At 35.6% G+C, this 25898-nt stretch overlaps 1 protein-coding gene across 2 annotated transcripts in view; it reads right to left on the minus strand.

The window, feature by feature from the left end:
• The window catches only part of LOC149542215 (plant/protein (DUF810)), a 307344-nt gene that overhangs the window by 160558 nt on the left and 120888 nt on the right, over nucleotides 1-25898 (minus strand). For both annotated transcript variants that reach the window (XM_089797228.1, XM_089797227.1), the window contains exons 13-15: nucleotides 18400-18630; nucleotides 11628-11708; nucleotides 10650-10742 (exon numbers count right to left, since the gene is read on the minus strand). In XM_089797228.1, the coding sequence (XP_089653354.1) occupies nucleotides 10650-10742; nucleotides 11628-11708; nucleotides 18400-18630 (405 nt within the window). The remainder of the gene's footprint in view (nucleotides 1-10649; nucleotides 10743-11627; nucleotides 11709-18399; nucleotides 18631-25898) is intronic.

Raw genomic sequence — 25898 nt, forward strand, 5'->3', positions numbered from 1 at the left:
TTTTTGTCCAGGTATGAAGATTCTATATGCTTTAGAAGTTTCACTATACCCTACAAAGATACCCTTCCTCCCAGATGGTTCCAATTTGGTTCTCTTTTCTTTTGGCACATGAATGTATACAGGACATCCAAAGATTCTGAGATGACTTATATTAGGTTTTATTTTAGTAAATACTTCTTCAGGGGTCTTATCTTTAAGAAAGGAGTGAGGGCTTTTGTTTTGGATGTATACAGCAGTACAAGAGGCTTCTGCCCAAAGATAGTATTCTAAATTTTGGTCAAAAATCATAGCCCTAGCAGCTTCTATAATTGTCCTGTTTTTCCTTTCATCTACCCCATTTTGTTCAGGGTTATAAGGAACAGTATACTCCCTCTTGATCCCTGATTCTTTACAAAAAGTTTTAAACAAATCTGAGATATATTCTCCTCCATTATCTGTTCTAAGGGTTTTAATTTTATGTCCTGAAAAATTTTCAGTTAATGATTTGAATTCCTTAAATCTTTGTAAGATTTCTTCTGATTCTTTGCATTTAAAAAAAAAAATCCATGTTTTTCTAGAGAAGTCATCTATGAACAAGACATAATACCATAATCCTCCAAGGGAGGGAACAGACATGGGTTCACATAAATCTGAATGAATTAATTCTAGTACGTTATTTGTTTTCCTAGTACTATCATGAAAAGGTCTTCTTGTATTTTTACCTAGGGCACACCCTTTGCAAATACTAGGGTGATCTTGTTTTAATTTTGGTAACCCGGTAACCATTTTTTCCATAGTAGATAGGGTTTTAAAGTTTAGGTGCCCTAATCTTCTGTGCCATATTTCGTTTGAATCTTCTGCTTTGTGAACAAGAGCTTGAATGGGTTCTATATTTAGTTCATACAAATATCCCTTTCTTTGACCAATTACTTTGGCTTTCTTGACGGAAGACTTCTTAGCCCAAGTTAGTACTTTGCCATCCATGAATGCAACATTGTGTCCATCATCTTCTAACATTGTAATTGATATTAGGTTCCTTTTTATCCCTGGTAAATATAGTACATCTTTTAGAAGGAGAATATTTCCTGTTTTAAGCTTCAAAGTGCAGCTACCAATCCCTTTAACTGAATGTGCTGAGTTATCACCAATAGTAACTTCACCATTGACTTTCTCAAACAAGAAATCCAAAGTTTCTTTGTATCCCGTTATATGCCTAGAGGATCCACTATCTATTACCCATTCCTTATTTGAGATTTCATTTGATAAGGAGGAATACAAAACACGATTCTCTGTATCATAAGTTTCTTCTTCTCTAACAATATTTGTGCAGTTCGCTTATTGTTTGGAGTTTTTTGGACAGTTTGATCTAAAGTGTCCAAATTTTTTCACATTTGAAACATTTTATTTTTGATAGGTCTTTCTTGGACTTTCCGTTCTTCTGATTTCCTTTATTTTTCTTGAAATGCTTTTTCTTGCCTTTATAAGAGTTGGCATTGAGAATGTGAAGTTCTTCATTTTCCATTTTAGGTTTTCCTCCTTTCTTTAGTTTTCTTGATTCTTCCTGAAGACAATCATTTTTAAGTCTGTTAAAATATGGAAGCTTATCTCTAGCACTTATACCTTGTGCAAATGTTTCCCATGATTCTGGCAGTCGATCTAAGGCCATAAGCGTTAATTCGGTGTTATTTATGATGGTTCCTATGCTTGCCAATTCATCTCTAATACCAGCAACTCTTAGAAAATAGGAGTTTATTGATTCTCCTTTCTTTATTTGGATGTGATTTAGTTGTCTCTTTAGTGCAAGGACCCTTGTTGCATTATTTACTTCAAATGCATTTCGTAATGCATTCATCATATCGGAGACAATTAGGTGTTTTGTAAGCATAAGTACGATGTCATTCTTAACTCCATCCAAGAGGATTTGAATGGCTTTCCTATTTCCATTGAACCATGTGGATTTGTGAGGTTCAACAGATGGTTGTTTGGATGCTCCATCAACAAACTGTCTAACATTATTCTCTTCGAGAATCATCAAGATTCTGAATTTCCATGCTTCAAAATGTTCCTTTCCATCAAATCTATCCTCAGGCCTGATTGTATATGCCATTGGAGATGAATAATAACTACTGGATATGAACAGGTCTGATATGTAACAATCTGCAGAGCCCGAGATCTGATAACTAGGCTCTGATACCATGTAAATATCTGCAGATTCAGATTACAAGAATTCTGAGATTAAAGATCAAAACTAGGTGAAAATCAATCTTGATCCAAATACTAATTTGCAGGTCTGAGTATGCTGAATTCTGAGAAGACTGTATTGCTGAGATTATCTTAAACTGGAGTGTGAAGTTGATACAAGGAACCCAATAGGATATATATGCTTTTAGTCCAGACTGTATATTTTCTGTGTGTCCTAAAACTGCATACAATACCCGTCTAAATATCCTTATTGAAGGGTATGTTCTTAAGAGACATGACGCTTGAAATGCATCCATTATTAAGAGTCTCTAAGTCGGCGACTTTGGAATAGTAATAAGACTTAACTAATAATTAGTTACAAGTCAAACTAACAAATCCCAACCTGATCGCTGGCACCTCTATAGAGACTACAAATAATATGCAATGTCATTCTTTAGAGAATATTAGCAAGAAGAGTAAGGTACGATTCTGTACCCATAGACCTGTAGGTTATTCAGGTTACTTTCTTAACACTCCATTAGTGGAATCTCATCTTTGAAGGATTGCATAGGAGTCAAAGAGCTCCCTATTTGTCCTTATTACTTACGAGCTAGACATAGATCTGAGCTAGTACACTTTCAATCAATCTATGAGATGATTTGAGTTTATTGGCATCATTATTCCAACTTAAGATAGAAGTGTACTTAGAGTGGTCATCCTTTCATCTTCTATCAGACCTAAGAAAGCATCCTAAGGCAATGGACAAGTCAATCTTACAGGTGCATCCATATTTCTTGGGTACACCGACTAATCCTACACCCTCAGCTCCTATGGTTTGCTAAATGGTTATGCCACCATTGGAATGTGTTGCCCTTTTATAATGCATTCAACTACCTCTGAAGGCATTTTACATTTACTACGCAATATAGAGAACATCACATCATCTTTTAAAAGTACCTTGCCCTTTTTCCAAGGATTTCATCTATCTAAATCTAAAAATCTGAGCCCATTTTTGAATGTTGATCGTGTTGACAGAGGAATTATGCACTCCTTGAATGCCAAAGAAAGGTAACCACATTTAAATCTGGTTTGAAATTAAAGATTTTTTTGATACACCTGCATACTAACATGCTTTTTGCAGTGTTTAGCATTGATATCTGTCATTTTGTGAAATTAGTGATATCTAGTTGGATTTTGCATGCTCCTCATTTGAAATAACTGTACAGTGATGCTGAGATGTCCTTCCTTTATCTGGTAGGTGAAAAATCAAAGAATTTTTGCTACCACATTGGCAACCAACCTTGAAGAATGATGTAATAATCATCCATGCATGGTTGATAAACTGTACAATATATCGCAAAAATCACGATATTTTGTGCATCGACAGGCTCGTCGATTTAATCACTGATAAAATTGGTGCCACTATTTTGTTTTCCATGCGGCAAGTTTTACTAAAAAGCACATAAAATCATAAGAATAAAATGGTTTAAAATCACCATAGAAAGTGAAATTTCTGAGTTAAAATAGGCAAATGAAAGTAGGGATCAAAAGCAGCGCAACTGGAAAACGCTTGTCTCTACATTGCAACTAGAAAAAATTGGGATAAACAACAGCCACGAATGATCTGAAAAAAACAATGGCAAGGAGAGACCAAAGATGATCTGAAAAAAATGTTACAAAACAAACAAATGATTGTCTCAAAGAAGTCAAATTTGTGTATTCACATTTTATTTGTTCCTTCATCACTTCAATATTTTGTCATGTTCAAATGTGTCACAAATAATCTGCTAATTGATTTTCAGGTTCAAATTTTTTCCAGATGCACATTTTCATATTTTTAATTTTAACTAGATACATATTTTGTCGTTGTTCTTTCATTATCTCATTGTAATAGCATAGTGATTATGAATTGTATTATCAATAAATCAATATTGTGAAAATAGCTCAAGTTTAAATTAATAATAGAATTTGTCAATCACAATTTTAAATAAGTAATAGAATTGTTTGAATTATATTTTTTATTATAATGTGTTATATGGAATATAATTTATAGCCATTAGAAATTTTACAATTTATTATTTATTATTCAATTTTGTTTATGCTGATTTAATATATACTAAACTTAGTTTTAAATGTATCTTAATAATTTATTACCATGCTGATTTTGTTTACACTCGTCAAATGTTCGATATATTACGACAATAGATAGTTTCTATTATCTTTGTTTAGTATCTAATGGTTATCTATTGTAATCTTATGTAAATATTAGAATGTTTCTAATATTTAGTTTTTTGTCTCTAGAATAGAATGTTTCTATTCTTTAGTTAGTTGTAGATACTTGTTAGTTTTCTCTTATAGCTGGAATATAAAGTTTCTATTCTTTACAATCATTTCGTAAGGAAACATCACTCCATTCTTTTGTATATACTATATATAGACCTCTTGGTTTGTGTTAATAAAACACCAATATTTTTCAATTACTTCGTAATATGATAAAAGTGTCAATTTACTATCGATTTTATGTCTGAGAGCTTAACTAGGTCGTCGTCCGATTTTTTTGGGTGCCTCGATTTTCAAGCCAGCTGATCCAGAAACCGACAACATATTCTTTTTGGGTTTTTCGAGCTCTCGCTTGGGTCACCCTTCAAATTTTTTGGGTCTTCCATTTTTTTCCATCAAAGAATGTGCCTTCATAAATTTTCACACTTTTTCATTGAAACACGTGATATGGCATCATTGACCAATATTCTGCTCAAAAGCAATTCAAAATTCAATGGTCGAAATGATGGCACTTGGAAGTAGCGGATCATAGCAATTTTTGAATATCGGAATAATGATCATATTGTTCTAGGTCTTACACAGCGTCTGACTGCCCCTGGCATTCATCAAGATTCATGGGATCTAAATAATCAAGAGGCGGTGATGCTTCTCAAATTATCCCTGGTTGATGATCAGCTCTCTCAAATTCCATCGGACAAGATAGCTGTCGAGATATGGGCACATTTCAAAGGTCTTCATGAGACTTTTGACAAAAGCAAAGCTTTCTTCTTAAAGAACACTTTGTTTTCTATTATCATGGATGAGTGAACCTCGCTCCAAGCTCACCTAAATAGGATTCAAGAAATCCGTGATCAATTGTTTGCCATCAATCGCAAGATGGAGGAAGAGGACATTGTGGTTATCACTCTCCACAGTTTACCAAAGTCCTACAAGCATTTTATCGTAACCAAAGTCCTACGAGCATTTTATCGTAACTCTCAACATCACGTCTTATGGTGTTGATCTAAAGTTCATTGATCTCTGCACACTTCTGCTTCAGTAAGATCGGTGGAAACAACAGTTCGGTAGCAGTTCCAGCTCCACCTCCGCTGAGCAAGCCTTTGCTGCCAAATCCTTTCAAAAGGATAAAGGCCATTTTCACCAATCTTCTCAACAGACATCCTTTGCTCCAGATTCAAAAGGTTCTCGAAAGAAAAACATTCAATGCAACTATTACCACAAGTTTGGGCATATGAAGTTTGAATGTTGGAAGCGCTTAGCTGCCCTATCTAAGCAATATAGTTCGCAGCCCACAACAAATAGTGTAGAGCACCCTGAGCAGATAGAATCTACCTTTTACGCTCTTTGACAACTTCATGCTCTAGATAGATTAACCATTAAGGGAGGATATTACGATAATAGATAGTTTCTATTATCTATGTTTAGTATCTAATGGTTATCTATTGTAATCTTCTGTAAATATTGGAATGTTTCTAATATTTAGTTTTCTATTTCTAGAATAGAGTGTTTCTATTCTTTAGTTAATTGTAGATAATTGTTCAATTTCTCTTAGCTAGAATAGAAAGTTTATATTCTTTACGATCAATTTCCTAAGGAAACATCATTCCACTCTTTTGTATATATAGACCTCTTGGTTTCTGTTAATAATAAGCAAATATTTTCCAATTACTTCGTAATAGGATAAAAGTGTCAATTTACTACCAATTTTTTTCCCCAGTTATTGGTGAGTTGAATTATTTCAAAAAAATTGGGCCAGTTGAGTTATTTTTGTGTTCTAGTTTTACAACTAAGCATCCATGCATACTGAAGCCAGAGAGGCAAAAAATGAAAACGCAACAAGAAACAAGCAGAAAAATGCAAACAAAAAGGTCATCTTAGTAACTCTACCAAGGTCATGGTTACCTGACTGGTGATAGAGCAATATTAACAACTATCAAGGCAATAACCTTGTTGGGGCTATGGATGCCTGACTGGCAACAAGGCTCTATACAATTGGCCATGGCATAAATCTCACCTACGTAGTTTAGTTGATAGGTGGAAACCATTTTATCATCTTAGTAAAGGGAAGAGTTTACACCTTGCACACACATTAAATCCATGGGTGATCTAATTTCATTCTTTGATAGGTTAAACTAATGTTTAACTAATGTTGTTGTCACCACAAGGTATCAAATCTAGAGTTTCATTACAAAACCATGCTCAAACATAGTCACTTGTTTTTCATCCTCAAACTTCCCCTTTCTTCTGATGTTGAGTTACTCAACCTAGCTAGTTTGGTTCGAAACATGAGTATTAACATCTCTTGGCTAACCATGCTTGAAGCTTTATCTCTTTTCTATCTTAATGGATCTCTCTCATAGCTAACTTCACACCTTGAGTCATCTAGTTTGATTCATAACTTCAATTTTATGTTTTGCCTTTGCTCTTAAGAAAAAAAAATTATCTTCACTTTTTGCATACAAGTTTTTCTAGCACCTCATACATTCAAAAAGTCTTGAAGATAACTGATCTGAGAAATCAAAACTAATTTGACTCTTCAGCCCTGATTTGCGCAATCAGATGTTTTAAGTTTCACTCTCGGCAAGCCGAGATCCCCTGAAACTCACCAAAATGTAGACTATTACATTGTTGGCCTTAAAACACCACCCTTGCTCACCCTTCGGTCACATGTTCACCCAAGGCATGTTCATAACACCAAAGTTAGTTGATACGTGTTTCTATTTGCTCCACAAAGGTTTTTCTTTCTCAAAGCTTTGATGGCCCACCACATGTCCCCCAAGATACCCATACTCTAACTACGCCTGTCAATGCATATTTGAGAAATATGCTTCCTTGTAAAAAATTTCATGACTACAACTTTATAGATAGTTATCCCCTTCACACCATTTGCATTGGCCTGTGCAATCATGGCATCTTTGATCAAGTTATCACAGTTTTTATTTGGAGCCCAACTGGCAGGCATGTTGTAATTAACCAATCAGAAGAATACATCTGCCTACAGCAGAAGGAATTCATCCATTCATGCCTGATTTTTCATCATGCTAGTCAATTGTAACAAATTGTAATCATTTGTGATCAAGTTGATTGAGGATTTTTTTATAAACCACCCAAAGGCTTGCAAAATGAAAGAATGAAATATTGGACTTATGTTCAATAGGCAAAGAAATAATCTGTTTTATTTGAAGAATTTTACTTTTCTAAGAACAAGACCCTACGGCTAGTAGTCCAAGGGTGTATACTATAGCATGTATTCTCTAGGGCATTCTCTTTTGTCTTGGCATGTTTGCTCTTAATAAATCATGGGGACTGTGTAATTGGCATCTTTTTCTTTTTATTAATCATTGTTTCATGTGTTGAACTCTCATAGGTGTGGTCCAATATATTTATCTACGAAAAACTCCTCACAGAGACCGCTTTTAGGAAATGAGGTCTTCCTTCACTTATAAGAACTATTTTGTTTGTTAATAGATAGGGTCTTATACCATATCCCTTGTTGAGTAGACTTGCACTTGCTTTACGAGTGATGTGCCTTAATTCGGGCCCTTGTAGATGCCTCCACAGCTAGACATGAATGTGTGAGCCATATGTCTAGCAACTTTGGCATCTCGTTCTCATACCAACAATGAAGGGAATGTGATGCACTATGTCATGAGTGAATGGGGGCATGAATCTCTAACTAGAAAGGTCATACCCTTACAAATGCCATCTGACAAATTCTAAGCACATCCAACAGAGCTTTGATTTGGCACTTCTCTCGTTATCTTAGGTTGTCCCCTTCCATTTTCTAAAAACACCACTAAGAGTCGCCTTCTAAAATGTTGGGGGTTGTATTGCAAGGCGCACCCTACCACACTCTTACAACACTTCCAAACTACCCTCATCTAGGTGGGAACATATTTAAGCGATTAACACTACTAATCATAAATTGTTAATGTATCCCAAAACAATATTGGCAAAGAGTTTCGTTTATTTAAAGAGTGTGATTGAGTCATTTATTTCTTGGACTAGTGCCCTATCCAATAGGACACAAAGTCACAAGTTCATAAGCAAAGAAAAATGATAAAAAGAAGCAAAGAGGAGTTGATCTAACCACAAAATCATAACGAACAGGTATTATATACAAATCATACTCAATGGTCCAAACCATAGATGGAAAACTCTCACGTGGCAAAAACAAGCCAAGACCAAAAAAAAAAAAAACTATAAGGCCGGTCTTTTAAAAAAAAGGGGAAAAACTCAAGAACCTAAAGAACAACTTAAATTTAATTACAAATACAATTTTTTTGTTAAGTTCAATGAGAAGATGCATCCAATGAGTTAACTAATAAGAAACAAGCAGAGTTCAAATCTATATAAATGCAATGTGGATACAAAATCCCATTCTCATGCGGAATGCTAATGGTGGTGAGCAAAATAGCTAAAAGTTTCTATAAAGCTAGAATTAATTACATCATGGCAGTTAGTTTCTATGAAGCTAGAAGCATATACATCATAGTAAATAGTTTCTATAAAAGTAGAAGTAAATACATCATAGTAAAATAGTTTGATAGTGAGTTTGGGCAATTTTGGCTTGTTGAAAAGTATTGCTTGTCTTGGGTGTGAGCAAGTGGTTGAGCTAAGTCTGTTAGAACTCGGGAAGATAGAATTGAAACCAAGTGATTTGTGAGAAAATGAGTTAGAATCATTAGATAATCATTGTTCCAGCTTCAATTTGACCTCAAACAGCCAGGACAGGTTCTAGGAGATAACACTGCTGAAGGCATGCTGAATCATGAAATTTCGCTAAGCCTGGAATTCTTTGAAAAGCCCCAAAATCTAGAATCTACATTTTCACTCCTATGAAGCTGAAACCTATCTCAAACTAAATCCTTGTGCAAATAAGAATTAGCTTCAAAAATGACTTTTTCTTCAACTTTCAGACGCTGAAAGAAATGCTGGTGAAAGTTCTTTTTTTTTTAACTTATCGATTTTTTAGCGAGTTTTTGCAAAAACTCGGCATCCTGATCCTGCGAATTTTTAAAATTTGGCAATTGAATTGCGAGTTCCATCTATGGTCCAAACATTTACTGCATAAATCCACATTTAAGGAAAACTGATCATTTGAAAATGCTGTAACTCACTAACAAAGCATTTATCTAATTCACGCAAATATCTTGGAAATGAGCATCCTTCTTGCAGATATGAGAATGCTTGAACAGAGAAAAGAAAAAGATTTCCCTCCACAAATAAATTCCTTAACATATCTTCAAATCCCTTCATGTCAATTATTATGTTTTCATGATTAGAGAAAATGGATTTTCAGTTGCAAGAAGGCAGTCGAATGATTTTTATTTGGCCCTCATTTTTCTATTTTCCATTTTGATAGGTTTCTCTGAGACACCTACCTTGTTTTCCAACAATGCTACATACTACCTACACCAAGAGGCATAACTCACAGCTACAGCTGGGTGTAGTGGTGTTGTGTAATTAAAATGAGTAGTTCACAAGTAATGGTCAACCTTAATTGATATCCGAAACACTAAAAATGGACAAAAGTAAGCAATAATCTAGACAATAAATGAACTTAATATATAAATGTTCTTATTATTAAAAAAAAGTCAATTCCCAACATCAACTGAATTGTTAAAGGAAGACTGTATGCTGCATCAGTAAAAAAATATTAGATGAAAAACTATTTAGATACAAGAATTCAGATACATCTTTTTAAGATATCCTAAAAAGTTTGTCACCCAATCACATTTCTGAAGTACCACAAGAATGTTGTATAGGGCCTTAAAAATGTTATCAATGAATCCTAAGGTAAGAAAAGATAACAATTGATTCCTATCATCAATTCAGTTGAAAAGATTCCATGTGAACCAACGACAAAATGCTTTGGTGTACTAAAGCTTCATAATAAAGATGATAGAATATTATTAAGTAGTAACCAAAAAAACGTTCCTTTACATAGATCTGTTAGAAGAATTCAACTGTGGCAGAGATAAATAATTAAAAAATGAATCCACGCAAAGAAAGGATTTTACAGACTAAGAGCTTTATATTGATGTTTTATAAATTTATAGTTCAGATTTGTCAGTTGAAAAATAATCATATTTGTTTCAAAGGATCTCCTTATAACCTAAGATGATTCTTCAATTCCTAACAGGATAGCAGGTACAGCATATAACCAGATATAATAATAAATCAGGATGGAAATGAAAGTGACTAACTCTTTCATATGCAGATCTGATGGAAGACAAGATGTAATCTTCTGTTTGTTTGGATACAGCAGCCATTTCTGCAGTTGATGTCATCCTCATCACCTGTAATCACCAAAGAAAAATACAAGCTTCACATTGGAAACCTATATGAAGTTGCTTTTCTACTTTTGCCTGCTAAGAGCAGAGCAGTTAAAATGCTAGCAATCCTCAGAACTATTAAAAATTAAACGTGCAAGTTGATAATAGTTACATAATAAGTTACCAAATTCATTGACACATATATAAGCTTGCAAAAATAGCTCAGCAAGTAAAAAACTATCATTCTCGTAGGATACAGAATTCAAACACTACTTATCAGTTAAAAGTAATGAAATATATAAGAATTCAAACACATCATGAAACAAAAATCCTCTTGAAGCAGTTCCATCTCCTTAATGCATAGCACAGTTACTTTCTCATAATTCACAGTCATTTTATCCTAATACTTATCTACTGAAACTAAAAGTATTTCTTGAATCTCGTTCACCAGGTTTGGGTCATTTGTGGTCATGAACATGATTTCTTTTCTTTTTTTATAGAGGAAGCAATTGTTTCTAAAGCATTATAGACTGTGAAAAAGGTCCAGTCTCACAATGTTTTAGGACCTAACTGCAAAAAATTACTAGAACAAGCATACCTATACTTAAAATTAAGATAAACTTGCATTTGTAAGTAGTGCAGTATCAAAAAAATATCTAGTCCAATCAATCATGTAACTGCCATTACCTCAAAAGAGAATCTACATACAGAAAGGTACAATGTAGGAGACAGAGAACAAAACAAAGGCTATTTCAACTTTTAAATGCTGCAACTATCCACATGTTGAACAAGTACAGTGTAAAAATACTAGAATAACGTTTTTCCCTTTCATAGATTGTAAAGTTAACCATTTCAAAGATACAAATACGATATACAAACATTTATCTAATGCTATAGAATAAAGCTCACCCCTGTCTGATCAGACTCTCCAGCTATAAGTCTCCCTGCAACCATAGCTGCCGTAACTATCCCTTCCATAGTGTTTGATCCCTGGGTCATTAAATTGAGGAACACAATACAAGATTGTTATAACCTGACAAAATCTTAGGTGAAAAAGCCAAAAACCAAAATTTGCGGAAGCACTTCAAACCATTTATTACCAGGACATATACTTAATGTTACAAATTACATATAGATATAACCACTATATTTGATGCATAAGAGATGTCTATATAAAAAATAGGGATAAACTTTATTGAATTCAAGTTAAGTTGCTGGTTCAAATTTTGGTACGGATGCGGGTTCGAGATTCGGGTTTGAAATTCATGTAAAATATTTTGGCCTTGGGTTCAGATTCGTTTTGGGTTCATCCATACAAAAATATACGTTTTTTTAAAATATGTATGTATGTGTTTATATATGCAACAAAAAATAAATCCATACTTGAATCTGCTAATAGTAAAGGAACATAGCAAAATACACCATCAAAGCTATGTTTCAGTTCAATAGGACATTAATTGCATCGTTTAGCCATACAAACAACTTGATGCACTTACTTGGTCACATGTATGGAACATATTCCCATATCTAGGGGACAGTTTGAGAATGAAAGGAATAGATACAAATTTGAAGTCCCGGATTCAAACATATCATATATTTTTAAAGACATTCCTCTATAATCATCAATTTAGATGTCACCTATTGTCAATTTGGATTTCCTTTATAAGCAAGTTTTCATTTTCATACACAAATGCATAAATGACATATAAACATCTTTTTTGGTCTTTTTAGTGGTCACAATAGGGTTGGGAGGACAAAAAAAAACACTTTAAAAAAGTCTTAAAAAATGTTTCGAGACCAGATTCAGCCCAGGTCTAGACAGCAAGTTCTTCAAAATTCGCTGCAAAAAATTCTGCCCAGGTTCCTCTGACACAATTTGCAGGAAATTCATAGCTCTGCGAGAGAATTTGACAAGGACCAGACTTTGTACAGAATTGAACCAGACTTTGAGGGTTGCTGGAGAGAATCTGGTAACTTAGAATTCAAGAAGTTGAAAATGAAAATAATTGAGCTTAGCTATGATGCCTCATAGATAGCTTCCTCAAATATAGCTACAGGGTCTTCAGAAACTAGTAAAAACATAACTTGATAATGAATGAAATGAGGTATTAGAGTGGCATTATTCATCTAAATGATTTGTTTGGTTGGTTGGTTATATAAAGCATAGATCTGAAACTCAGACTCAGCTAAACCTTGGCAGCCCAAAAAATTGACTCAGCAAAATGGATAGCCAAAACTTGAAAAATAAAATTGACAATACATATACAAAAAGAACTTAAATAATGCATCAAAAGTTATAAGAGTAGATATAGAAAACCCATTAGTCTATTCTGATCATAGTAGCACTCCTCAAAATCAGAATCAACTTGACAAACCAAAAGAATAAATGGTACTCAATTACTTGAGGATTTGTCAGGGAAATTCCAGGACACTAAAACAATGCTGAAATATTCAGAAAACTATGGAGAAATGATTATTTTGTTAATTGGACCCAATAATATAGGGAAATACTTATTTTTATCTAGCATAAGCACAAATAACCTTGTTACTTTTTACTTCTTAAAACCAAAATTGCAGTTGACAGGTAAGGTTGAGGTGTAGCCCCCATCACTATGCCCAAATAATACCTTCAAGCCATGAGACTTTCATGGCATAGGTTATTTCATAGATAAATCAATTCACAGTCATACAGCTGCGACACAAAATGTTACAGAAACGAGGATTTTACGCAGAGTTTTCTGCAGTGGCTGAGTTCTCCAGTCCAACTCATCAAGGCGAACTAATCAAATAATTTATAGTGCACACTACATTGATAAGTTTTTGCAGAAAACTCATTGGAAGGCATACATCAGTTACTCAACTGCTGCAGAAACTAGTGAGTCTGGTGAGTACCACTGAATGTTGAAACACTGACCTATGGTAACCACACATTGTGAAAAAATAAATAGTTATATCCCTTAATGCTTATAATTTTATAAGTCCATAAACTTCTTTTTAGATTCACTTTTTCCAAAGTTCTTTGAAATCTTTAATCCTCGTAGGATGATTTTTGTCGACAGAGGGTCTTCTGATGCAGAGACTCGATGTAGGAGGATCTTGTCTTCTTCACTGTTCAGTATGTTCCAGTTTGGTTTTCGTTTGACTCAGATTGGACTTCATTTGGGTTTAGTTTCATGCACCTACTATTTATGGCAAGTCTAATGATGGTTGAGACTTGAGAGTGACCCTTTCTATTTTAGGAAACTGCATTTGGTCACATGGGGAAATAATAGGTGTAACTCGTGTTCCAGACGACATATTTAAAGGATAAGTATTTTCGGAGTTATTATTTTAGTGGTCAAATTATTATTAAATCATTAAATGGCTTATTAAAAAGTTATCATTTAACTTTATATTTCACTTGAGGGTTGAGTCATCATTGGAAGGGGCCATTTATTTAATTAATTCATAGAAGCCTGTGTCAGGGAATTAATTGAAGTTTTGGAGTAAATGATTATCATTTTATAATATTACAAATTCAAATCATTTTATATTATTACAAATTCAAATATTCAACCAAAAGCAAAGTTTGCATTTAAGTGAAAAGTGTATGGAAGAAGCTAATGGCTGTTGGTGTGTTGAAGATTTTGGCTTTGAATGTTATAAAAGAAATGTTTTGTGAGAAAGCAATTCATTCTATTATCTCTTATCATTTGCACTTTATGACTTTGTGAATTTCATGAGGGTTTCAACATTGGCTCAAGAAGAGGACTGATTCCTCCTTTTTGATTGGCACTTTGAGTTGTTGAAATACACAGTGAATTGTGTCCTGAGTCTGAAAATTAATTCTGCATTTGGACTTGATAATTCGGTGCTGAAGCATACCAAAATATTCTTCGATCTGCTGCGATTTACATCAAGAAGGGTTACTGGTTTGGACACCTTTCTTCGGCCTTCATTTCTATTCAAAATACAATTGCCTTGAAGGTGGCTGTGGGCTGCAATAAAGTGTTTAGACCTGCGTTTGAATTCCTTCCTTGAGCGGCCTATTTGAGAGAGTAACATTGGGTGTTTCTAGAGCAGCATTTTCCATGTCTGCTGCTACATTTTCTTTTTGAAGAATTCTTTAGCTGAGGACATTTTTCCTTTTAGAGGGTTTCAAGGCATGTCTTACCTATAAGTTCATAGACTGTAACTTCTATTTTTTTTGGGTATTGTTGATTTAGATAATAAGGGATATTTTATCAGCAGGGTTATTGATATTTCATGAAAATACTAATTATCTAAGTTGATATTAAAATCTGAAATTTTCAGCTATATATTCACTATGTAATATCCAAATTTTGAGTTGCAATTATTATTGCAATATCTTCTATTTTGTTGCTATATTGTTGTATCGAAAATTGTAAAACCACAAAAACAAAAAACAAAAACAATTCTTCAACACAGATTGTTTGAGAGGCAGCAGGGCTCATTATATAATCTAAGTAAACCATGAGGTGGGTGCAAGCATTACATATGATATATATTATAATCAATGCATGGAAAAAGTAATTACTATTGTAGGATTAGGTGTACCTTCCATAACATTGTTTTAATTTGACAGTATAATTAAACATGTATTTGTGTGTAGTGCACCCTAGGTGATGTGTTAAGCCACATTAAATAATTATTTGGGACAACCTATATGTTTGTATGTAACATTGGGTTAGATACTTTGCAGGTGACACGTGGTATTGAGTTACATGGTTTTACAAGATGATTGGGTTGTATCATTGTGGAGCTTATGTCTATAAAAGAAAGCACATGTTTGGTTTAAGATTGGCTAGTTGGGGATTAAGCGCATGTGTGAAGCATCGCATGGGATGTGGAAGCACATGTGGAAAATGCATTGGAAAGCCTTGGTTTGTACGTGTTCAAGAAGGCTCTATAAATGTATTGTAATGTTTAATTACTATATAATACATTAGCATGGATTCTTTCGGAGGCTAGGTTTTCGCTTCTATGAGATTTCCCCCAAGGCATGTCTTATTTATAATGAGATATGTCTTTGATCATTGAATTTGGGTATCTATGTATTTGTATGCATGTTTCCTCTCATAGGGTCATGTAGGATATGGATTGATCATTATGATTGATTTTCCTAACAAATTTAGCTCATTATGATCTACACATTAATGTGTTCCATTAAGACTCCTAAGGTTGTGAATGAAGGCATGTGAGTCACAAAGTTCCAATCCTTAATCTTTGTTTTATTATCAAAATGCTAGACAAAATCTTAGCTTCTTATAGTTTCCTCGTCATAAAGTGATCCTCCTTTACCAGAACAAATACAAATACACAAGCATTAATGAAATAAACAAGCATTTATGAAGCATTAATGAAATAAACTTCACATATCAAAGTATTTAAGCATGCAACCAATTTTACTGTGTCAATAAAAAGATTGGAAGTTGTGTTTTCTCCAGATCCCGGCTATATCTTGAAATCACCTCATTTAATCGTAGAAATGCTTTACGAAGATCCTGTGCCTCAGCTTCAACATGGTTAGGAACTTAGGCTATTCTTTCTTAGTCTCAATGCTTTTGAAAACTAGAGATCTGCATCACATTGCTCTTCTTCTAAATAACCTTATCAAATATAGATCATCTTTCTCTACTGGGTCTTACTCTATTGAAAGCCCCCTTTCAAAAAAAATTTGCATACGTATCTTCTGGAAAAGATAGTAATGATGCAAGACTGAAAAACTTGAGCTGTGAGTGAATTTGTAGACATGATGAGATAGTGAGCCATTCTTTTACTTATTGAAAGTATATGCTGAACAGTAAATAACTAAATATACATTGGCCTCCAACTAGTTCATGGATTTTATGCTATCAAACAAGTGGTTGAGACGAAATAGGAATTAGTCCAGGCTTTCTCTCCCACATGGCCAATTAACGTCGATAAGACTATTTCAGTTGCACGTGAAAAAAAGCAAGGGCTTGCTCTTCAAGTTTTTCTACAGAAAGATTAGAAATAAAGGGGAACCCAAAATTGGGCCATTCCTTCTGTTTACTCGAAAAGACAATCTTGAGAGCCAGAGAAACTAGATCTTGCTGTCCTCTCATCTTTGAGATCACTAAGCAAATTCATTACTTTGGATGAAATTTGCAGAATATTACTATGAGATAGAGAGAAACTATGCGATCAACTCAAAATTAAATTGAATATTACTCTATACTATATCCAATATATTTGTCTTCCATAAAGTTTGCAAAATTGTCTACCAATGAAACAATTCTTGAAGTAACATTTTAAATCTAGTTAGGAAATATGATGTTACTCTGAGATAAATTAACCAATGTTAAATTTACTTAAAGCTTAAGGTCTCAATTTAACCAATTGTTAGGCTAACTTTCATTCTGATTTTAAAGATCAGACAGTTACGTAACTTATCATCCATGAAACAATTTGTTGTTTGTCTGACAATTTCAATCAAACTAGCATAGTATTGGGACTAATTAGAACTATTTAAAACAGTCGCTCTGCTCTAGATCCACAGAAACACTATTTTCAAAACATCCACTAATGACATGAGGCAGCTACTCTCAGCAATCTAGATTTGTAAAAATTATGAAAGGACACTACATAATTGTGATCAACGTAAAATATAAATAAGAAAAGTTCCTTTAGAATCAGTCACTAGAAATCATAAATGTATTGCAGCTCAAATTTTCTTAGCAGTGGAGAACAGAAATTATAAATGTATCAAAGATCAAAGTTTCTTCGCAGTGGATAAAAGATAATAAACAATTTAAGTTAGAATTCTCAGATTATGAACAAAAGGTTTACACCATAAATTAGAGTTACTCCAATACCTACAAATGCGTAATTACCATCTAAAAGGAAAATAATACAGGGAACAACTATAAATAGAATGATTCCATATATAAAACAGATTGTCAGGGTAGCTGTGCAGAGATTGAGATGAGTTACAGAGTTAAGCACGAGCAAGAAACATTACAGTGATCAAATCTAGAAATAAAGCTGATTATTCTACAAGTATGTTGCACAACTCTTCAGAAAGCAAGTAATTAAATGGCTGACTTTGGACATGCTATATTATGTTTTAATTTTTATGAAATAGATTGAAATTGAATTTATCTTCCAATATCAATGCTCCCTGTAAAACAAAGCATGTAGATGGAACTGCAACTAGTTGCCAGGAATAACAGTTGAAGCACCAAAAGAAGACACCTCTAGAAGATGAAGAAGCTACAACTTGAAACAAATGCTATTCAGTCCATTAAAAGAGTATGTATTAATTAAATTCATAAAATTCTACTTATAGAGAAAGTTCCTCTAAATCAGGGTTGCTGAGACTCATCCAGAAAAGTAACCAGTGAAATATAAATCAATTGCAACAAGCTAAAGCCCAAGTTTAACTGATATTTCAATCTACTAATAGTAATTGTAAATGACAGGATACTCCTCTGCTCCCATCAAAAATGTGTGCGATATCAAATATTTCATATTTCTTCTTTGCATAGTTTTTGATGAATGGAGCTTTTAGTATCAAAATTTCATTTTTGAATTGTATAGCTTTTCCTCTTTATTATCCATCATAATAGACTTAATTTAATTTTCCTGACCATTGCTCATTAGCATAACAACATTCAATGAAAAGGCTCAAAAACATTTATAATATGGTTAAGCATACCTCAGGAAAGTTTTTATGATAGTCTACAAGCCGCTTATCAGTCCACTGCTTGATTGGGATGAGAACAGACTGCACAAAAGTCAGTTCTTGACACCCATCAATATTCTCTACTGAGCATCGTAATTTTTTCATATAAAGTCTTTCTTGAGTGCTACGTTGTCCATCAAATGCTATTCTCTTCATATGCTGTGTAGCATGCTGTAGAAGGTCTGATTCCCCTGTCAAAACAAACTTTGCAGCCAAAATGCAAATTTCTAAGGACATCTTCAGTGAAAAAAAATACTATCATGAAGCTTAAACCAAACATGTAAAAATAAATGAACTAATTTTGCTTATTTTCTCATTTAAATGAAACATCCATAAAGTAAAATGCTAAAATCAGGAAAAGTGCAGGTCACACATGTTTCTTTAATCTTTATAAAGCTTATGACTGTCATGTCCCCTCTTTAGCTCTGTATAGCAGTGACATGAGAGTTAGCCTATTATGGAGTCTCATAGGTTGGCACTAGTGATTAGGGACTCAGTTAGGGTTTACAGCATCCGGATTTGGTATTACAGGCAGTAGTAGATCAGTTGAGAGCAGTTCCTTGATCTTAGGAGGCAGTTCCTTGATTGTAGGAGGAGATTCCTATCTTTTAGGAGGTGATGACATTTTCCAGAGTTGAGGTTCTATGAGAACACCCCTAATCTCACTTTCAGGAGATTTGGGTGTGTTCCCTATTTTTTAGGAGTATCCCTAGATTTGAGGGTGAGACTGCCATTTGGCCCAGCTTGTCCAGTATCAATCATAGGCAGGTGACAAACTCAGCTTCCTGTTTTGGAAGTGTTTGGGTTGTTCCATGGTTACTAGGGAAATATTTTAATACATTAAATATTCTCCTAAGTTAGCATTTTAATAATTTAAATAAGGCTAACTGTTTAGCCATTTTAGAGTAATAAGGAGTTTTTTGGCTCCATTTGGATTGATTTGCCTATGTCTGATAGCTCAATGGAAAGAGCTCAGTCTCTACTATTTGATTATCACTTGCCGCAACTTATTTGATGCTTGGAGCTGTTTGTCATTAATAAAGTAATGATTTCTTTCTATTTGGATGCCTTTATTGGGGAAATAATGTTATATTATAAAGTCCAAATGAAATTCACTTTAGGGATCTTTTAAGGTTCAATTTGCCTTGGAGAGGGGATATAAGGAGATGGTAACCTAAAGGTGAGTATCTTTATCATCTTGTAAACCTATTTTGGACGCCATTGCTCTGGAAGAGCATTCCTCACCTACGTTGCAAACCCTAATGTTGAGAGCAGATTTATTGGGTCGTAGCCCCCAACAAGATCAGATTTGAAGGTTCTCATGCATACAGTTTGATCATGGCAAACGATCAATTTCTAGTATTGCAGTCACACTTTGCAGGCAATGGATTTATTGGGAAGGCGGCCATTTTGGTTCAGCCTGGCTTTTCCTTATAGCAGCTCGCAAGAGGAATTCTGAAGTGTTTATTTGCATCAGACTGGAGTTGTTTTATTGCAACAACTAGGTCTCTATCATTTGAACTTGTTTGGTTGTAACTGGTTCCCATCTTCAGCTGGCATCAACCTTGTTTGAAGTACATCTGTATTGGTACTATTCTAAAATAAATCAGACTCTGTTGGTACGATTTTAGAATCATTTACAAAATAGTATGTATTGTTGCATATGATTTCTATCACTTCTATTTTATCAGTTACTGTTATTTATTCATTGTAATACCTATACTCTGAAAAATACAAAAAGAAACATGTAATAGGCACCCTAAAAATGCCCAAAAAACCAAACCAACTGCTGATAGTCATTTTAATGTCTTTGCATAGATCTAAAACCACATAACATGAACAAGAAGGAATTTATACAAAACTGAAGATTGCACTACTATTGAAATAATATTAGTTTTCAAGCTAATAAAATCAAATACATAGCAAACTTTTCAACTCACTAATTACTCCAGCATTATAACATGTTATTCCAGTCATGATTTCCCAACTTGCTGCTATAGTAATATGAATAGTGCCGCGCTATAGTGCTAGTGCAGTAAAAACTGCCTTCAATCAGTCCAAGACCCTCAAAAATCATTCCTCCACAATGGCATAAGTATCGGACAAGGAATGAGAATGGTATGAGCAAACACCCAATCTATCTGTAGCTGGAAATGCGCCCAAGCTGCCTATTAATGAAGGTAATAGCAATGAATTTCAAAGGCCAAACCCCAAGGGGATGACATCTAAAATGTCACACGAGAGGACAGATGCCCTCTAATGCCAAGAACAAATCCGTAACTTACACATCCAATTTCTTCTCATATTCAACCTTGCCTAACAATAGCCACAAGCTCTCCTTTTATTCCTACTTCATAGGGTCAACCACTTTTCACAAGCAATGTGGGATAAATAAAATAAAAGGCTAATGGTCACACAACCGAACAACTGCTAAAGTGGGGACATTACAGTCCACCCCCCTCGAAATTGCTTGTCCACAAGCAATCTCAATCCTGTTTGCTATAACACCTGCTCACTCTTCCAAGTAGCATCTTCCTCTGGCAGGTCTCTCCATCTAACTAAATATTCTTTAATCACCCTGTTCCGTAGAGTCCTCTCCCTGGTATCCAAAATAGCCTCAGGAATCAATACGAGCTTCCCCTCCTGATCTAATGGTGGGAAATTTGTAGAAGGCACAACTCTATGACCAATGCCTTTCTTAAGCCTCAAGACATGAAACACATTATGCACTTGACTGCCCTCTAGAAGCTCAATCTTGTAGGCAACCTTGCCCACCCTGCAAATCACTCTGTAGGGCCCATAAAACCTAGGCTTTAACTTCTCTACTCCGCTCTTCTTGAGTGATAACTATCTATATGGTTGTAGCCTCAAGTAAACTCTATCCCCAACCTCAAAGCTGCACTCTAGCCAATGTTGGTCAGTATACAATTTCTACTGATTTTGGGCTTGCTATGTATTTTCCTTGAGCACCCTCAAAATATCCTGACTATCCTGCAAGAAGTTTTTTGCTTTGGGCACTCTACTATCCCCCAAAACCAAATCCATGAAACTAGGTGCTTCATTACCATACAATGCCATAAATGGAGTCATCTTGATGGACATATGATAAGTGGGGTTATAATAATACTCTTCCATATGTAGCCATTTGACCCAAGCCCTCTATTGTGCAATCACATAGTTCCTTAGATATCCTTCCACCTATTTATTCACAATCTCTATTTGCCCATCTGTCTGCGAATGATAACTAGTGTTAGGTGTAAGATTTGTACCACACAACGCAAACAATTCTTGCCAAAAAGCACTCATAGATTTACTATCTCGATTACTAACAATGAAACTAGGTAGCCCATGTAACCTGAATATCTCCTTGAAGAAAAGATCAACCACTAGTGCTGTTGTGTAAGTGGATGGAATAGCAAAGAAGTGAGCAAACTTCGTCAGCTGGTCAACTAACACATAGATGCAATCTCTCCCCTGTACTCGTGGTAACCCTGTGATGAAGTCCATAGAAATACATTCTCATTTCCTATCCGGAATGGGCAAGGGCTATAACAACCCTGCAGGATATGTGTGCTCTCCCTTATTCTGTTGACAAACTACACACTCCCTAATATGCTTTTGAACATCATCCTTGAACCCTTTCCATGTAAACCACTCACGGATCTGCCTCTAGGTCTTAAAGACCCCTAGATGTCCAGCTGTAGGTGCATCATGAAATGCCTTCATTATTACCTCTCTAAATTGTGATGAAGGAATCAAATATATCCTACCTTGGAACTTGATCAATCTGTCCATCACCACATAACGATCATCCTGTTTGGAGCCTACAATCACTCCAGAAGCCCAAGTGTCCCTTGCATACTCTGTCGTAATCTTATTTCTCCAATCTCCCGTAATCTCAGCTAGAGCACAAATATGAGGTCTCCTAGATAAAGCATCTACCACCACATTCTTCTTACCTTTGACAAACTCAATGTCATAGTCATAAGCTTGCAACTTGGTAATCCACTTCTATTGTCTATCATTCAAATCACGCTGACTCATGAAGTATTCAATGTTGTTGTGATCAATCTTGATAACAAACTTCCCCCCAACTAGGTAGGATCGAAACTTGGCCAATGCATGCATAATAGCCAACATCTCCTGATCATAGATGGAATAGCTCCTCTCCACTACACGGAGTTTCCTACTCTCAAAAGCAATGGGATGCTTTTCCTGCATCAAGACTACCCCAATCCCATCACCTGACGCATCGCAATGAAGCTCAAATGGCTTTGTGAAGTCCGGTAGAACTAATACTGGACATGATGACATCACCTTCTTGATTGATTGAAGCATCTTTGAGCTGCCCCTGTCCATGTGAAGGCCCCTTTCCTGGTAAGGTCTGTCAAGGGTGCAACGGTCTGTGAAGATCCCTTAATAAATCTCATATAAACCCTGCAGAGACCAAAGAACCCCTTAAGTTGTGTAAGGTTCATAGGAGTAGGCCAATCAACAATAGCTCTAATCTTTTCAGGATCTACCTGAACTCCATCTACGCTAATGATATGCCCAAGGTATAGTAACTCAGTCAACACAAACTCGCACTTAGATTCCTTGGCATATAGTGACTCTTTCTACAAAATGGACAACACCATCTCAAGATGTTGTAAATGCTCCTCCCAAGTGCTACCAAGTCTTACTGAAGACCAAAATGTCATCAAAGAAAATCAGGACAAATCTCCTAAGCGGCCCCCTGAATACCTAATTCATGCATCTCTGGAACATAGCAGGGGCATTGGTTAGCCCAAATGGCATAACCAAAAACTCGAAGTGGCCATAGTGACACCAAAAAGTTATCTTCTCAATGTCCTCCACTCTCATCCTAATCTGATGATACCCTGACCGTAAATCAATCTTCGTAAAAAGGCATGCACCATGCAACTCTTCAATCAGCTCATATATCCGTGGGATGGGATATCTATTCTTAATAGTCTTCTTATTTAATGCCTTGTAATCGATGCACATGTGCATCGTCCCATCCTTCTTCTTTACCAATACTACTGTTGAAGCAAAGGGGCTCTTACTAGGCCCGATATGCCCCATCTCCAACAAATCCTTAATCGTCTTTTCTATCTCATCCTTGTGTTTCTTAGGATGACAATAGGGAGTAATCATAACTGGTTTGGCTCCCTCCTTGAGTTTAATAACATGCTCCATCCCTCTGTCAGGAGGAACCCCATGCGGAATCTCACGAAAAACTTTAGCATGCCAATCAAGTATCTCCTAGATATCTACTGGATGACTCTTCACCTGCGGTTCCTATGAGGCTAGCATAGTAAAACATTATGTCACCCACTCTACATCATCCTGCCAAAACAGTCTCTGCATTCTCCTCAAGGAGATTACTCTGCAGCACCCGTCTGAAAGTCCTCTAAGTACAATAGTTTTGCCTTCATGTTGAAACCTCATCTCCAACTTTGCTAGGTTGAGTGTGAACTCAAATAGCGAAGCCATCCATGTCATGCTGAGGATGACATCATAGTCTCCCATGTCTACTACATAGAACTCATCCTCAAACTTATAGCCATCCCCAAACCTAATGTGAAGATTAGATATCTTCCGAGTGCATAATAATTTGTCACCATTAACTACCATGACTCTAAACCTAGCGTGCTCCTCAGTCTATAAACCTCTCTTGGTTACCAATCATGCATCTATGAAATTATGCGTAGCCCCAGCATCAATGAGTGAGATCACTTTTTGCCCCTGGATAGTACCCTTAACCTTAAATGTGATTTCCTTATGAGCCCCCGTTAATTATACCAATGACTTCTCATCCTCAAAAATGTTGCTCTCCTCTATAGTGCTATCCTCGACTAAGTCAGAGTGCTGATCCTCCCTCTCTGACTGTGACTCCTCTGCTGAGAAATACTCCATTTGATTTGCCTTAGCCTTGAGAGAACACTTATAAGTCCCAAGGCTCTCTACAATGAAAACATAGCTTCTTCTTCCTCAACTCATTCAGGGTATCATTATCCAACTTATTATCCCTTTTTGGCTAAGCACCCTTGTGAAAAGATTTTTCGTCCTTCTCCTTGTCCTTTTTCATATATGAATCCCTATGCTGAAATCTGCTCCTAAAAGAAGAAGGTGCTAAGTCGCAAGCCTTCTTAGTAGCCTCCTGTAATGTAGCTGGGTCATGCCCCTTGACCCAACCCCTCAAGGGATCTGAAAGTTCATCCATAAACAACACTACTAACCTCCTCTCTGAAATATCTGTAACCAACACAGCTAACCTCTGAAATTCACTGATATACGTCTCAACTGATCCCCATTACTTGAGTTATGCCAACTCCTTAAACTATAACTCGGAATCTTTGGTATCAAATCTCTCTATGAGTCTCTCAGTGAACTCGTAAGATGTGATCTGATTATGTCCCAGGGTTACCATGCCATGGTGCAACCACTCATGCACTAGACCATCCAAATCATTAGCCACATACTTGATAGCCTCCTCCTCAAGCATAGAATTCAGCTTGAAGTATGTATCTACCTTCTGCACCCAAGCTCATGCAGTCATCTTCCCTGAAGCATCATAATAAGGTAAAGAAAGTTTTCCAACTTTCTTTCTCAGCTCAAGGCTTTGATTTCTCCCTCTTGATCTGGGCATATGTCTCATCCTTAAGTCCATATAATCTTTGAGGGAAATATCCACCTAAAACCTTAGTTTACTAGCCTCCAAGTCCCTCCTAAACTAATCCTGTAACTCGATAATTTGCGGTTCATTAACTGGTTGAACCAAATCTCTGGGTGGGAAGGTGGGTAGAAGAGGTCTTGAGCTCGCTATTCAAGCTGGGCATGCAACATGTCTAAAGTTATCAGCCTCATTCCCATTGTTGCCATGTCCATTATTACCATTAATGTTATTCTCAAGACCATTGTTGTTGCCTTGGCCTCCATTATTAGCATTGCCCCTATTGTTATCGTTTCCATTGTTGGCATCACCTGGATTAATATTGACACCCATCTATCTAGCCATAAGCTGCAACATCATATCCATTCACCTATTCTGCTCCTGTTGCATACGCTGCCCTTCCTTTAATGTACCCAGTAACCATCTGAACATTACCTCCTCCTGATCTGGAAAAGTATTCCTACCTCAGCCTAGTCCTGTATCCCTGTCATCTCAGTCACCCATACTTTTGTCTTGTTCAAAGAATATCTCCTCTGTGTCTGTATGACTGGATTGTATGTCCCACTACACGGATGAACTAGATTGTTCGCTCTGCAAGTCTGAACTCCTAATTTGTCTAGCACTGGTATTGTGGAAATTATAAAGCCCCTGTCGCATGCTCAAACATAAATGCTTAGCCCTTTTAATTTCTGATTTTAGTGTTCTGACATTTTGTCAAACACTTTTCCCTCTATCCGGCTGTCCCAAATTCCCTATAAGACTTCCACAGAATGGCAGGACTTAAAGCTCTGATACC

This window comes from Cupressus sempervirens, chromosome 8, assembly GCF_028749045.1.
Source record: "Cupressus sempervirens isolate cs-2001-9-10 chromosome 8, ASM2874904v1, whole genome shotgun sequence".
NCBI lineage: Eukaryota > Viridiplantae > Streptophyta > Pinopsida > Cupressales > Cupressaceae > Cupressus > Cupressus sempervirens.